Source organism: Cephus cinctus, unplaced genomic scaffold (assembly GCF_000341935.2).
Source record: "Cephus cinctus unplaced genomic scaffold, Ccin1 Ccin1_scaffold0215, whole genome shotgun sequence".
Taxonomy (NCBI): Eukaryota; Metazoa; Arthropoda; class Insecta; order Hymenoptera; family Cephidae; genus Cephus; species Cephus cinctus.
In genome coordinates, this window is record NW_014332933.1 from 3,488,120 (window position 1) to 3,500,906 (window position 12,787).

Genomic DNA, 12,787 nt, shown 5'->3' on the forward strand with positions numbered 1-12,787 from the left:
ACTCTATGGTTTGAACTGTCAAAATATACGTTTTGTATACGATTGCCGGGTTGAGTGAAGTATTCCCGTGGATAGTGTAGGCGTTTAGTTCCTTTCATCGTTATCAAGCCCACGAATAAGGATAAAACTGTCATTGGCAGTGACAAATAAGTGACAGTCACGAAAAGCAGTCATATTACACGAGTCAAAATGGTGCTTAACGATAATCCAGACCCAGAAAGCATAGGCTGTGGATTTAATGCTTTCAAAGAGATAGATGAAGTAAAATCTCTTATCACAGAACTTAAAAAACCAGATTTGTCAATGAGGATCCTGGAGAGGAATAGAGATCGATTTAACTTTATTTTATCTCAATATCAAGATCAGCCTCACCTTTTGGACCCATATTTGGAAGATATTTTGGGCTCTATGCTTGTAATTGTCAAAGATGATAATGCTCCAGAGAATGTTAAACATAATGTATTTAAATATATGTTTATTCTCATGTCTGTCAAAACCTACAAAAAAATTGCCACTTACCTTCCTCATGAGGTAAGAATTTATCATTGTTGTGATACCATGTAATACAGAGAATACGACAGAATATTATACAATGACTAATGCAGGTAATGGATCTTGTGCCTGTTTTGAAATTGCTTGAGAAACAGGACCCATCTAATGTAGAGACATGGGAAACACGTTATGTTCTGCTCATTTGGTTATCTATAATATCGAAGATACCATTCCCTCTGGCTCGTTTGGAAATATCTGACCATGTAAAACATGAACAGACCATTATTGTTAGGTATGGCCATATTATATTTCATATGGTATAGTCTTTTTTTCATATAATATCATTTCTAGGATATTAAAGGTCTGCAAAGTGTATTGTTTATCAAAGGATGCTTGTTCAGTTGCTGCAGTCTTTTTAATTGCAAATTTTTTAACACGGTCTGATGTAAAAAAATTATATCTTGAGGAAATGATCTTGTGGTGTTTAGAGGTACTTTATTTTTATACATATGACTGTATTTAAAAAAAATGCAATCGATATTAAAAATGATTTCAATTTTGTCAGTCCTTGGAAAGCGATCCATCGGGACATGGTCCTCTGGCAGTGATTTCTTCAATACTGAAGCACTGCGCTAGAGAAGATCTCAAACAATATACTCAAATCTTACTTGATAAAGTATTAAAATTGAAATTAACTGAGAATCCTGCAGTGCTTGTCAGAAAATTTGAAATGAAGGTAGTTCAACGTATAGGTAATGTTGTTTTATTCAAAGTATTTGATTAATAAATTCAACTGTATTATATGACTTCTTATACTTTTCATAGGATTTGTTTTATTGAGATCAAAATTGGCATCTTGGAGGTATCAGCGAGGAAGCAGACAAATAAGTCTTTTGTCAACTACAAATACAAATATTGTAACAGAAACTGTTGGTGATACCAATGAATCCATGACGAATGACGCAGATGATCAAGATGTGCCTCCTGCGATAGAAGACATTATTGAACAGCTTATTCAAGGGCTCAGAGATAAAACAATAACTATTCGGTAATCAAAAAACATAATAACAAGAGTTGTAATCAAGAGCAAACAAATTCCTAATTTTCTTTTCAGATGGTCAGCTGCAAAAGGAATTGGAAGGATCACTGCGCGGCTACCAATAGATATGGCAGATGATGTCGTGGGATTTGTATTAAATCTATTTTCTGGTCGTGAATCCGATTCTGCATGGCACGGTGGTTGCTTAGCACTTGCAGAATTAGGTTGGTCCTTTTTCTGACACAAAAATTCATATATAAATCTGATTTCATATATTTTTCTGAGTCTGTTTTTATACCTTAAGGAAGGAGAGGATTATTATTACCTCATCGACTGAATGATGTTATACCATTGGTACTCCAAGCGCTAGTATTTGATGAGCCACGAGCTTACGGTTCTGTGGGTTCTATAATTCGTGACGCTGCGTGCTACGTTTGCTGGTCTTTTGCAAGAGCCTTCGAACCAAATGTTTTTCAGCCTTATGTCAAAGAAATTGCTGCTACCTTATTAATCGTTACAGTTTTCGATAGAGAGGTACTCCGCGGATATTCAGTTTTTAAAATTATTTGATCGAGACACAGAAAATTGATGAGAACCATTCTTGCAGATAAATTGCCGTAGGGCTGCCTCTGCTGCCTTTCAAGAAAATGTCGGAAGACAAGGAAATTTTCCACACGGCATTGATATTCTAACTATAGCAGATTACTTCGAGGTAGGAGTGCGCAGTCATGCTTACCTCAAAATCAGGTATAGTGCTTATTGTACAAAAGTGATTGTACACATTATTTATTGAATTGGCAAACAAAAATTATATATTTTAGCGTTCACATAGCACAATACAAAGAATATACAAGACCACTAATAGATCACTTAGTGGTGAAAAAAGTTACTCATTGGGATACTGCTATCAGAGAGCTTGCAGCAAAGGTCAGTTGAGTAGATCAGAATGAATTTAAAAAGTTCTTAGATGAAAATAAATTTGTTATATCTCTTTATCAGGCACTCTGTAATTTAACACCTACAGATCCGCAGTATATCGTAGAAATTGTCCTACCAAACCTTTTGGACTTATTAGATTCAATTGATTTAAATGTGCGACACGGAGCTGTTCTTGCCATTGCAGAAGTTTTAGATGCTGTGTATCACCATTTCAACGATAAGATTGAAAATATAATAGGTAAGGTCGCCCGTATAGTAACTCGTCTTTTAACAGATTTAAAAAAAAATTACATTCGTATCTTAACATACTAGGTAAACCAGCTGTCAATGAAATAAAAAATACAGTACGCGTATTCGCAAATCGAGGTCAATTTAAAGGTCTAGGGGGTGAACTTATGAAACAGGCATGCGCCATGCTAATAAAAAAATGTGCCCTCGTTCATTTCCCTGTACATTCCACAGAAATTGTTGGTAAGTGATGAAATTACAAAACTAGAATTAAAGCGAATGTACAGCGATGAACAAACTAAATAATAACTATTTCAGATGATTGGCAGAATTTGCTAGAGGAATGTTTGAATCATGAAGTGGCAGCTGTAAGAATAAAATCAGCCGAAGCTCACACTGAATTTTTCTCAGAATATTACGCGGACGAATACATCAATGAAGATGCTCGTCATACCATAATAAATCGTTATTTGGGTAACTTACGATACCATAATCAAATGATCAGAATAGGATTTGCTCAAGCAATAGGTACAGTTGCATTTCAATAATCATATAGCCATTGTTTGATTATATCAATCTGATGTGTATTAATTGTATTTCTTAAAAAATTTACTTATTCACAGGACACTTTCCACTGTTTATACTCAAAACAAGAATAAAGGACATTGTACAAGCATTAATTATGTGCTCACACATAACAGATGATACATTAAAGTGGGCTGAGAGTCGCAAGGAAGCGTTGCAGTCTTTAAAAATGGTACTACAGACTCTGGGGGTGTCTGAAGCTGGTTAGTTCAATAAATGTTATTATAAGCATTATACAATAATAAAATGGATATTCCTAATTTTCTTTTAACATTCTAGAAACGTGGAAGCCATACGTTCCAGAAATGTACGATTGTTACTTACAAGCTCTTAAGGAATACACAACTGATAGTCGAGGTGATATTGGAGCTTGGGTTAGAGCAGCTGCTATGTCCGGTTTACATGTATGATTTGATATTATTTCCGACATTTAATAGAGTTTATAAAAATTAATTATATTCTTTGCTACAGTTATTAACGAATTTAGTATCCCATGCGAATCTTTCGTCGTTGTTGAACCAAACTCTAATGGCAAGTATTGTGGGCGGTGTTGCGCAGCAAGCTATAGAAAGAATTGACAGAATTCGAGCACAAGCTGGAACTGTATTTAGTGCCCTTATACATAGGTATAATCAAATGAAAACAGCCAAAATCATTATGGATGGTTCTTCAATTTTTATCCATGCTTTTCTTAACAGTGATCCGGAACTTCCAAATATTCCATATCATGCAGAATTGAAGACTATATTTCCTGCAGAGGAATGCAAAGACAGTATGGATTGGAAATTAGAATCAGCTACTTTCCCAAAATTTATAAAAATGCTGACATTCCCACCTTATACTATTGCACTTCTACGAGGAATTATATTCAGTGTCGGCGGCTTGAGTGAATCATTGGTAAGTTGAGTATTTGTAAATAATTAGGCATTGCGAATCATCTGAATCCTCTTGTATCCAGGTAAAACATTCGAGTGTATCCTTATTCTCGTATTTGAATGAACTCGACGAAAAGACATCAACAGAACTGTGTAACAAAATATTGGACATCTTTGAGGAGAGTCATAAAAATGACCGAATGATCACCTCGATGCTCGCATTCCTCGATAGATTGATGAGCTCAGGTTGCATTCAGTCGATTCTTACTGACCCTGATAGTGAGATTCCGCAGCGTATGCTGACGTTATTAAAACGAGAGCTCAAATTTATTAGCAGCACAAAACTTTTGACCAGCAGCATAGAAGTTTTTTGTCAACTGTTACAAGTACGTTCTTTCATGAAACTTTATTCTTGGTATGCATAACTAAAATTGATTCTGGATTCTGAGTGGTTAATATTTTTTTTAGGTCCGAGGCCCTGTTGGCAAGAAAGCATTTATTCAGCTTAGTATATTCCTCTGTAATAAATATAAATGCATAAGAAAAGTTACTGCTGTTCGTACTTATGAAGCGTTGACGTTATACGGAGAAGATATGGATTTGACTGAGGAGGAACTTGGCAATCTTTTAACTGAACTAAACGCGACTGATTGGGAACAACCAGTTACAGAATTGCGTCCGATCAGAAATCATCTTTGTGAACTGATGAAAGTACCAGCTCCTATTATACAAAAGAAGGGAGCGAACTAACGAAATTCCAGTTACACGTAAAATCATTAATATATTTAAAGGCTAACTTTAGATAAGTCCCTTCATTTTTTACATTAAACGAATCAAGAATTTGCTATGCATCGTATAATAAAAGAAATTTTTATATATGTAAGATAAATCTCTGCGATATTCTCATGTTTTTATTGAATAAAATATACTAATAACATCAATGAGTAATATTTTAACATGTAGTACTGTCGATTTTTTGAATTTTTGTTTTTTAAAATATTAACTATAAATAAACGTATATTAGCACTCTGCTTTATTATACATACGAAATTGTTCATTATTGAATTGTTTAATATCAATACTTTTATTATTTGATACAAAATGAGCAAGTAATTTGGCACCACATTTTTCAATATTCCATTGGTCTACCCAGACGTTCCCGTGATTTATTTTTCCTGTCAAAGGATTTGTAGGTAGCGGACATGAATATTGTTTGCTTGTCATTAAGCTTCTTTGAGAATTATGCACTTTTCTACATACGAAGCACTCAAAAGCTTGTACATAATTTCCAAAATCATTTGCATAACCTTTTGGTCTGCTTTGTAGTGCTTTTAATAAGCGATCATTCGTTATTCTATTATCTCTATCAAGTAACTTGTGATTTAAGTATTCCTGGTAATCTGCTTCGTTATTGGCAAGCTTGAGTAAAAAAGCTGCTAAATCTTTAGGGTTTTTAAAATCCAGAACTGATATCGCTGATTGATTGTTGGGGAGCCAATCCTACAAGTAGATATTCTGCTAGGATTTATTCAATAAGAATCTTGAGTCTATTTTCAATTTATTAGTACATACTTTGAAAGTTGGCGAACCATAGTAAACTGGGATAGATCCAACGATCAGTGGCCGCCAAAGTTTCTCTGTGATGTAGTCATTGCAAACGGCATTTTCGAAAGCCAGTGTGAATTTGTATTTTGCCACAAATGATAGGAATTCTTTACTCATTAATGTTTCCATATGATTATCCTTGAGGCTAAAGAGATAACACACTATGAAAAATTTATGTTGATTAAATGGGATATATTTACCTTTCCACCAACGGCCGATTGTTTAAACAAGGTCCATACGAATCGACTTGTATATATTTCATTAATTCAGCTACATATGAATCTCTATCACTTGCTGTATCACAGTCCGATTGAATATATAGGACAGGAGCGAGACTATTTTTATACACCAACTCAGACTTCTCCTTAAATGGTACAAGGTATGATGTGTCTGCACATAGTACCTGGTGTTACACTTTATAAACATTTGTCAGTATTATGAATACATTCTATTAGTGATATATACCTGTTAATTCTTCTTCACCTGGCAAATCAACTAAAGTCAATGGTACGTCACTATAACGACTGAAAGTTGCTGAATAATTGAATAAATTCAACGCATCATCATGAACGAGTATTGGATTGTTTCTCGGAGATTCTTCATGAATTAATCCCCAAGTAACATTTCTTGATCTTGGTAATGGTAAATCAGCAACATTAAAATTGCTTCCATAAAAAAGTATTGCCTAAAAGTAATGAAATCATAGAATGTCAGATATTTAAAACGTAATTATTTACTACAAAATTAAATTAAATTAATACCTTGAGTAATAAATGAGATGTAAATGATTTGTTTTGTGTAAAGTAGCATTGAACATCCTCGCAAGTACTTAAGCGATTTTCATCTCCAACAAATGGTGACCACCATAAGACTACTGGATCTTTTACGTCTATGAAAATTATTTTACATTCTATTTGTAGATATTAGGAAATTATTTGAAAATTAATATTTATGTAGTTTACCATGAGGCAATAATGCTGTATCATAATAAGAACTCAACCAAAACTATAAAAACAAGAAAATATATGTTCAGATGATACCAAAATTATTTTCCAACACATATTCATTATACCTGAAATATTGTAAGTATAACACCAGATGCTGCTACCATTAAAATCATTGAATATGTTTTATGATGCATTGTTGAATAAACAATTATAATAAAACCAATAAAAATTCATTGCATAAAAGCAAATATCAATAGTTTAATTCTTAAATAATAAACTTGCCACAACTGTCATCTACAACTTATACGCTATCTCTCCTCTTCCTGGACTGATAAATTTATCTAAGTATACAGAGTAATAACACTATAAAAACATAAGTGCTACAAGGATGGAAAATATACATTTCCATTTTAATATTTTCAAAGTTGTATATGTTCTAAACCCTTTTTTGACAGCACATTAATCATTGACAATTTTAAAATTGATATACCTCTCGTTGATCGATTCTAGGTCTGTTCGCTCTAGCATTTGAAATGATCCAGAGCACTTCAGGTGTGTTCGAAAATGAGCCATGAACGGTGAAAGCCGCATTGTTTCTCTGTTTATTAAATGCATTGGAACGAGACACAACGATGCTCTTACCGCTCTTGGCTTACTTTAGAACACATCTATAGGATAGCTCTGGAAATACGTCACACAGCACTTTACTGCACTTGCTCCACACAGTAGCCAATCAAAAGTAGGCGTAGTGTAACTAAACATCTCCGGCTTCCTCAGCATCCGCGCCATAACATTATGCTACAGTCAGCTGCAGTCTAGTAGTACATACATAGAAGTCTGTGCAAGTCTCTTCATGTTTTAACATTATTTCTTTCATCACCGTGTTCCATTAAATTATCTGAATAGTTTCATTCAATCTTAGTGAAGCTTATTACGCGCATCGCTTTATGTGTTCAACGATGAATAACGGAGGGAACAATTACTCCGACGAGGACAAAGATGCTGATACTGGCGATGCATTTGGATGTGGAAGGTACATTATCAATATCTTGCTTCATTATCGATATGCTGTGCTTTTTAGATAGCTGTTAATTTATAAAAGAACGATAAGCACATTGGAAAAATAAGTGATTCACTAATGTTTTAGCTAGCCTTTATTATTGATGCATATTTTCGAATGCACTTGATAAGATAAGATATTTCCTTGATATTAGGACCAAATAGGGAATAATGAATCAGTAACAATTTGTAATTAAGTTATTGCGCTGTTGTCATTGAATAATCAGTATGTCTCTTAATGTATTGTAAGTAATTTATTAATTTGTACATGGCAGTACTTTGTTCCAATATTAAAAAAAAGAGATAATCCGTGGTCAAGTTAGTTTAATATTATTTTAATAAGATGCTTATTAATCTTATTACTTTTTCTCTATAGAAACAGTATCAGTCCCATGGTAGGACCCTTACCAACCTCACCAACAGCACGCTATGATGCTTATTACAATATGAGTCATTCCAAGCGTGGTCTCGCTTTAATCTTCAATCATGAATTTTTTACTACAAACAATTTGAAACAAAGATGTGGTACAAATGTTGACTGTGACAATTTGATTAATGTTCTGAAGGATCTTGGATTTGATGTGATGGATTATCACAATTTGACTCATGGCGATGTGATAAAAAACCTAGAAAGAGGTAAATATTATAAAATGTATGAATAACAAAACAAAATAGAAATTTTTGTATCAACCTATGTTATTACCAACTTACAGTGGCTGATATGGATCATTCTCAACATGATTGTCTTGTAGTATCTGTATTGAGTCATGGAGAACTTGGTATTCTTTATGCTCACGATACTCCTTATAAAACTGAAGCAATCTGGTCATACTTCACTGCTGATAAGTGTCGTACTCTTGCTGGCAAGCCCAAACTGTTTTTCATTCAGGCTTGTCAAGGTGATAAACTGGATGGTGGTTTCACTCTAAAAGAACGTACAGAAACTGATGGCCAACCAGCTGCTTCCTACCGTATTCCTATGCATGCAGATTTTCTGATTGCTTATTCCACCATACCAGGGTATTATTCCTGGAGGAATACCTGTCGTGGTTCATGGTTCATGCAGGCATTGTGTGCAGAATTACGTGAAAATGGTACGCGTTATGATATACTTACTTTGTTAACATTTGTATGCCAAAGAGTTGCTCTTGATTATGAATCGAATACTCCGGATAATATCACAATGCATCAACAGAAGCAAATTCCTTGCATTACTTCGATGTTGACACGTCTAGTAAGATTCACTCCAGTGAATGGCAAAGTTTCATAGTCAGCTTTATTTTCAATCGATATAAATGGATTATAGACACCGATGATTAATTAACGTATCTTGTTACGCGATAATTGCGTCTATCATATTTTCATGAGCGTGTTTTCTCTTAACGCGAAGTAATTTTTGCAGATTGCACATAAAGTGTATCTTAAGTTACCCTTGATTAAATGAATTTAGTACCGATTAGCGACTGTACTAGTTTTCAATAATGCAGTGGATTTATATGCTCAGATAAGCTATGGTGTATAAACCCACCTTTGTGTTACTTAGCAGATCGTAAATCAAGGTTCAAGTTTCTATTTTAGTTATACTCGCACTGACTGAGAAGATTTTTTTTATAGCACCTATGCATTTTCAGGAGTGATACAGTAATTCGCCTTTTTTTTTACTTTTATATTATCTTTTTCGTGCAATGAGGGTGATGTTGCAATGGACTATAGCTTTCCATGAAAAAAGATGTAAAACTGATCTGAAATAATTTTTTCGTTATTGTAGAAACTAATAATTAATATACAATTAGGTTGTGTTGTAATCGGTGACGTTTTTACCATATCCTAATGATTGCATTTATGCTACACAATCATTTTTTTATTATTAAGTTCATGGTAAATATTCATTATTATAACTTGATAGGTATACTCCTTTACGGTATGCTCAGTAACTCGGAATACACAAAGAAAAACTGCATTTTTTAGTATTTAAGTTAAAATATTACTTCAAAACAGTGCAAGTATTAACAGAGATGATTCCATAATAACCATCTTCTTATATGTCCTACAATTAATGTTATTCGCACTGTCGCCCAAAGGAAAGAAATATGTTGTAGACGTAGAAAATTCTACAAATTTAAATAACATGTAAAATTGATTTTGATGTATCGTTAGCTTCATTTTGCTGAATGGTTTTATTACAAATATTCAAAGAGCCTATAAATGTTAGAAGATTAAAAAAATGCAATTTGGCTCTGATCAATGTTTCCAAAGTGATACAAATAACATTTATATAAATATATATGTATATGGTAAGAGAATTACGTGATAATAAGCGCACAGTGTGATATTTAATGTACGATGACTTTTTGAAACTTAAAGGCGTATATACTTTACGCCCTTATACATTTGCTCATTTTTTGTACTGAAATTTACAAAAGTATTTGATTTTTTTTATGGGAAGTAAAAAGCAATTATTTAAATAAGAAAATCATGTCGACAACAGTATACAGTGCCTGATATTGCATTAATTGAATCGCAAGTTTCTAAACGATAATCCTATTTTTAATTTTCAATGTGCCAGAAAAATTCAACGACACATACAATTTATTATGTATTTTGTGCACGAACTTTTGTACTCCCTACTTAATACATTTTTATATAAATTTGTATGGAAATTTACAAGATAATTATAATATATATATGTGAAATGCAATCCTATGTATGATTAAATTTTTTTATAATTTCAAAACCAGAGTTCATGAAACTTTTTTTAGATTTGCAAATGCGAATCGAAGGTAAAAATAAATGAGACTTCAATTTATTGAACTGGATAAAAAATAATTTATTTACATACATACGTGTATATTTGTAATACAAGATATAGTAGAAAATATAGGTTTGAAAGACGCTAATCTTTTTCTGGAATCGCATCCATTAACCAAAAATTATTTTATATGCATAACATTGAATGGATATATGTGAAGTCACAAAACTGAGTCTCAGATTAACATTAAACGTTATAAAATATTTCTCACGGAAAGTTCTCTTCGCTCTATTGTGTATTGAGCAAGTCATTTTTATTACGTAGGCACTTGTCCGGGCATTGCGAGGACTGTTTCTCGACTCAAATCTCTTTGGAAGCTTTGCGGTGCTGTATACGGTCTATCACGCTTAGATCTGCTTCCATTTTCTTTTAGATCCAATTTTCGTGGATCCAAAATCGTTACGTTCTCCTGATTAAAACTTTGTACTTGAAAGAGTGTAGTATTGCATTCTGTACGATGGAGGGCACTTTGAGAGACGCTCATCTGATATCCAAGCGCGAGCGGTGCAGTTTTATTAGTATAATTAAACAATTTCTTTAATGATGACTTCCCCTTACTAACTTCTGAAAATATTACATAAAACCCATTTTACTAGAATTTATATCATACCTATAGCAATATGAATACATGCTATACATACCACTTTGAACGTTAACTGATGATGTGGAAGATTCCTAAACAAGAGGACGAAAGAGATTTTAAACGAAATTATAATGCAGCAACTTCATAATACATTATCATCTTCGAAACTCATACCTTGCATAAGAGTAGCTCATGTATAGGTTTAAATGGATCAGAATGTGTAGAATAATTAGATATTGTATCCAGATTTGAATCTGCAGATTTTTTAGCCGCTCCATTGGTATGTACTTGTTCCTTTATCCGACTATTCAAAAATGTGTAGTTCTTTAAGACTGTGTCCAATAGCCACCTATAAAACATAATAAACAACTATGAATCTAATTCAGGTCATAATTTTATAAAAATAATATAATTTATCATTTCATACTTATAACCGTTAATTATTCCTTGTGTTCTAATTTCGGATTTCGAGACAGGATAGAAACAGGAACAAGTTTCCACTCGTGTGGGACATCGCATAGCATTCGCTATACGTTCTATATCCAAATTTTCAACGAGGTCAAGTTCATCAATGGCTCCATTCAAATCTTGTTTATTCGCCAGTCTATAATACACAAAGATGCTTTATTTATTAAAGTTATATGGACAAGTAATGCACTGCATTTTATGGTTAGGACCATTAATATATATTAATATGAATATATGCAGGTGCATAAAACATTGAGGCATAGTGCAGATAAAAGACGATTGTGCATGTTTATATATAAATAATGAATATTCTCACAATAATAACGGTTTTCCCGATATATTTTCATGTGAGATTAATTCTCCAAGTATTACTCTATTTTCTGTAAGGCGAGAAATGTCGCTAGCATCCACCACATATATAAGACCATGTACCTAAAATATTTTTAATATACAATCAATGATTTCTAAACATATAAAATATTGTCTTTGTGCTTGAGAGAATTATTAGTACCTGTAAAATCTTAAAAATTATTATCATATTTAATTCTATTATATTATTGTACTTACATCACTGTAATATTTTGGCCATATTGATCTTATTTGGGGGCTACCACCAAGATCATAAATTTTTACATGATATCTTTTATATTTCAATGAAACTGTTCGAAAACCCATAGTAGGGAGAACATGCTGATCATCATCTGGAGAAAAGAAAAATTAATAAGAATGTAACCATGGAATTAATGTAACGACAAAGAGATAATTAAACTTTATAATCAAATATTTCATACTTCCAGCGATACGATTTAAAACTAGTGTTTTTCCTGCGTTATCAAGACCCACTAAAAGTAGAACGATGTTCCTGAAAATAACATAAACATGAGTCTGCTAATATTTAGGCCAAAATTAATAACCTTACTTTTCTACGCGTCGTTTCCTTCGTAATTTTTTGAATGCAGAACGAATGCAATTTCCCATTTTCAAGGCTTTAACAGTAAGTCGTTTTAAAATCCGTATGCATTTTATTTAATTATTCTAACACGGTAATCAGCCATGTTGTACACAACACGTACATAACTGCGTTATTCAGAAGAAGAATTAAATGTATTGAAAAAAAATTATCTTTACCAATTTTAGAAATAATCTCATCGCCATTAA

The 12,787-nt window shown here is 32.9% G+C and overlaps 4 protein-coding genes across 6 annotated transcripts; 2 read left to right on the plus strand and 2 right to left on the minus strand.

Moving 5' to 3' along the window:
• The first annotated feature begins 189 nt into the window (after window positions 1–189).
• On the plus strand, window positions 190–4,908 carry LOC107265261 (tubulin-specific chaperone D). The gene is made up of 18 exons (XM_015734542.2): window positions 190–531; window positions 606–784; window positions 844–982; window positions 1,058–1,244; window positions 1,318–1,540; window positions 1,607–1,755; window positions 1,836–2,065; window positions 2,139–2,278; window positions 2,353–2,458; window positions 2,531–2,708; window positions 2,783–2,941; window positions 3,017–3,226; window positions 3,322–3,486; window positions 3,563–3,687; window positions 3,755–3,909; window positions 3,982–4,180; window positions 4,242–4,544; window positions 4,627–4,908. The coding sequence occupies exons 1-18, from the start codon at window positions 190–192 to the stop codon at window positions 4,906–4,908; spliced, it is 3,471 nt and encodes a 1,156-aa protein (XP_015590028.1).
• A 266-nt stretch (window positions 4,909–5,174) lies between these two features.
• On the minus strand, window positions 5,175–7,187 carry LOC107265265 (alpha-(1,3)-fucosyltransferase B). 3 transcript variants are annotated; one of them, XM_025082587.1, is made up of 7 exons: window positions 6,993–7,187; window positions 6,726–6,768; window positions 6,525–6,652; window positions 6,229–6,448; window positions 5,964–6,153; window positions 5,731–5,908; window positions 5,175–5,658 (listed from the first exon to the last, which is right to left on the minus strand). In XM_025082587.1, exons 1-7 carry the CDS (start codon window positions 7,002–7,004, stop codon window positions 5,179–5,181), a joined length of 1,251 nt encoding a protein of 416 aa, XP_024938355.1. In that variant the 5' UTR covers window positions 7,005–7,187; the 3' UTR covers window positions 5,175–5,178. The 3 variants fall into 3 exon arrangements, with proteins under 3 accessions (XP_024938355.1, XP_015590035.1, XP_024938356.1); XM_015734549.2 differs by having other exon boundaries at window positions 6,836–7,187; XM_025082588.1 differs by lacking the exons at window positions 6,525–6,652; window positions 6,726–6,768 and having other exon boundaries at window positions 6,993–7,186.
• Window positions 7,188–7,445: 258 nt separating this feature from the next.
• LOC107265269 (caspase-1) lies at window positions 7,446–10,467 on the plus strand. The gene is made up of 3 exons (XM_015734555.2): window positions 7,446–7,743; window positions 8,146–8,405; window positions 8,483–10,467. Exons 1-3 carry the CDS (start codon window positions 7,658–7,660, stop codon window positions 9,037–9,039), a joined length of 903 nt encoding a protein of 300 aa, XP_015590041.1. The 5' UTR covers window positions 7,446–7,657; the 3' UTR covers window positions 9,040–10,467.
• A 101-nt stretch (window positions 10,468–10,568) lies between these two features.
• LOC107265266 (ADP-ribosylation factor-like protein 13B) lies at window positions 10,569–12,711 on the minus strand. The gene is made up of 8 exons (XM_015734550.2): window positions 12,549–12,711; window positions 12,421–12,491; window positions 12,197–12,330; window positions 11,946–12,061; window positions 11,589–11,765; window positions 11,336–11,510; window positions 11,220–11,253; window positions 10,569–11,142 (listed from the first exon to the last, which is right to left on the minus strand). Exons 1-8 carry the CDS (start codon window positions 12,605–12,607, stop codon window positions 10,835–10,837), a joined length of 1,074 nt encoding a protein of 357 aa, XP_015590036.1. The 5' UTR covers window positions 12,608–12,711; the 3' UTR covers window positions 10,569–10,834.
• Between the last annotated feature and the right edge of the window lie 76 nt (window positions 12,712–12,787).